At 39.1% G+C, this 2,192-nt stretch overlaps 1 protein-coding gene across 1 annotated transcript; it reads right to left on the bottom strand.

The window, feature by feature from the left end:
- Positions 1 to 1,602: 1,602 nt before the first annotated feature.
- HELRODRAFT_92635 (hypothetical protein) lies at positions 1,603 to 1,785 on the bottom strand (the record flags this gene model as incomplete). Its single annotated transcript, XM_009023126.1, has 1 exon — positions 1,603 to 1,785. A coding segment is annotated over one exon (183 nt), but the record flags the coding sequence as incomplete, so codon positions are not given.
- Positions 1,786 to 2,192: the final 407 nt, after the last annotated feature.

Consider the following 2,192-nt stretch of genomic DNA (forward strand, 5'->3'; position numbering starts at 1 on the left):
AATCAATGTTCATAAATCAAGGGTGGGCAACTTTTTTCAATGGCGAGCCACTTTATTATTTTTACAGCTGCTAGTTTTTATAGCTTTTTAGGTTGGGCACAAACCAACTTCAATCAATCAATCAATCTTCGTTTTGCGTCCAGAAACTCGGTTCTCCGAGGTAGGACGTTATTTTCTTTGCCATCAACTTTTTGCGCCAAATTAGACGATCAGTTGTATCCATTTCATTTAAATTTAGAGCTTTCATGTCTTGCTCGATTGTTTGCGACCAGGACTTCTTTGGACGGCCTATGGAACGTGTGCCAGGTACTTCAACATCTGCAAGAGAAGTTATGGCACTGTTTCCACTTCGTTTGACATGACCAAACCACCGCAGACGGTGTTGCCGGCATTCGTCCTTTATATCATCTAAACCAGCACGACGCAGGATTTCGGTTGATTTGATCTGGTCCTTCAGACTAATTCGTTGCATCCATCGGAGCATTTTCATGTCGGTTTGTTGAAGTTGTTGATATTAATTTTGTTTTTCTATTTCTGATATAACCATTTTCAATATTTTATTTTTTGTAGAAATTATATTTACAATGACAACGAAAATGTACAATAAGAACGCCCACACTTATATACGATGTAACATTTAGGCGATGGAAGAACATAAAAGAACATAACCCACCACCATTGCCACACCACCACCACATAACGGCCACATCGCGTTAAAAGTATCTAATGTAATCTAACAGAAATATTAATTTAAAAATTAAAATAAAATTTTCAAAAAAGTTAATGGTTAAAAGCAACGTTATAGTTATCATCTGGTGAGTTCACGTTCGGAAGGGAAATTTAAAATTTCAGATGGTGTATTATCATTCATTGCCTGTTGTTTCTTCAGGGGAAGTAGTGATTCTTTGAGCTGTGTTGTGGTTGTAGTAGATGTTGTTATGGTTGTAGTAGTTGTTGTGGTTGTAGTAGTTGTTGTTGTGGTTGTAGTAGTTGTTGTTGTGGTTGTAGCAGCTGTTGTTGTGGTGGTAGCAGTTGTTGTTGTGGTTGTAGCAGCTTATAGTGTGGTTGTAGCAGTTGTTGTTGTGGTTGTAGTAGATGTTGTTGTGGTTGTAGTAGATGTTGTTGTGGTTGTAGAAATTTTAGTGGCTGTAGAAGCTGTTGTTGTGGTTGTAGTAGCTGTCGTTGTGGTTGTGGCAGCTGTTGTTGTGGTTGTGGCAGCTGTTGTTGTGGTTGTGGCGGCTGTTGTTGTGGTTGTAGCAGTTGTTGTTGTGGTTGTAGCAGTTGTTGTAGCAGCTGTTGTTGTTGTGGTCGCATTAATTGTTGTGGTTGTAGTAGAAGTTGCTGCTGTTGTTGATGATCTGGTAAAGATAGATCTTGTAGCAATTGTTGTTGTGGTTGTAGCAGTTGTTGTTGTGGTTGCAGAAGTTGTTGTTGTGGTTGCAGAAGTTGTTGTTGTGGTTGCAGAAGTTGTTGTTGTGGCAGTTGTTGTGGTGTTAGCAGTTGTTGTGGTGTTAGCAGTTGTTGGGATGGGTTGACATCATCTAACTCAACACTTTCGTCATCATTATTTTCAAATGCATTATCTATTCCTGCGATTCCTTGTAGTTTCTTTTCTTTTACACGCCTGTTTTGAAACCAGTAGCAAACCTGCTTGGCATCCAGATCGGTTTCAGCTGCAATCTTCTCTCTTCGAATCGCGTTCAAAAATTTGTTCTTCCAAAACTCATTTTCTAATATTTCTCTCTGCCTTGGATTGTATGCGGTTCTGTGATGGTCTTTCGTTCTTCTCCCTCTTTTCACAGGATCTGAATTGTTTGCCGGTTGTATTGGTTGCTGGGTAAAAGATGTTTGTGAGTTTGGTTGTTGTGGTTGCAGCAGTGTTAGTTGTGACTGTTGTTGTGGTTGTTGCAGTTGTTGTGGTAAAAATGGTGGTTGCTGTGGTTGATGAAGTGAAATTTGAGGTTGGAGATCAAAAAATGGTCGTAGTAGTTGTTGTGTAAAAAATGGTGGCTGTTGTGAAATTTGTTGAAAAGGCAATTGCGGGCAATATTGAGGCTGTTGATTGAATCGATATTGATTAAAATTAAATTGCTGATGATAATGTTCCGGCACATTAGCTTGTAATTGTTGTTGTTGTGGTTGCTGCTGCTGTTGAAATGATGTTGCTAGTCGATGTGATTGTTTTGAAATAT

The sequence above is a fragment of the Helobdella robusta genome (genome assembly GCF_000326865.2).
Source record: "Helobdella robusta unplaced genomic scaffold HELROscaffold_340, whole genome shotgun sequence".
NCBI classification, from domain to species: domain Eukaryota; kingdom Metazoa; phylum Annelida; class Clitellata; order Rhynchobdellida; family Glossiphoniidae; genus Helobdella; species Helobdella robusta.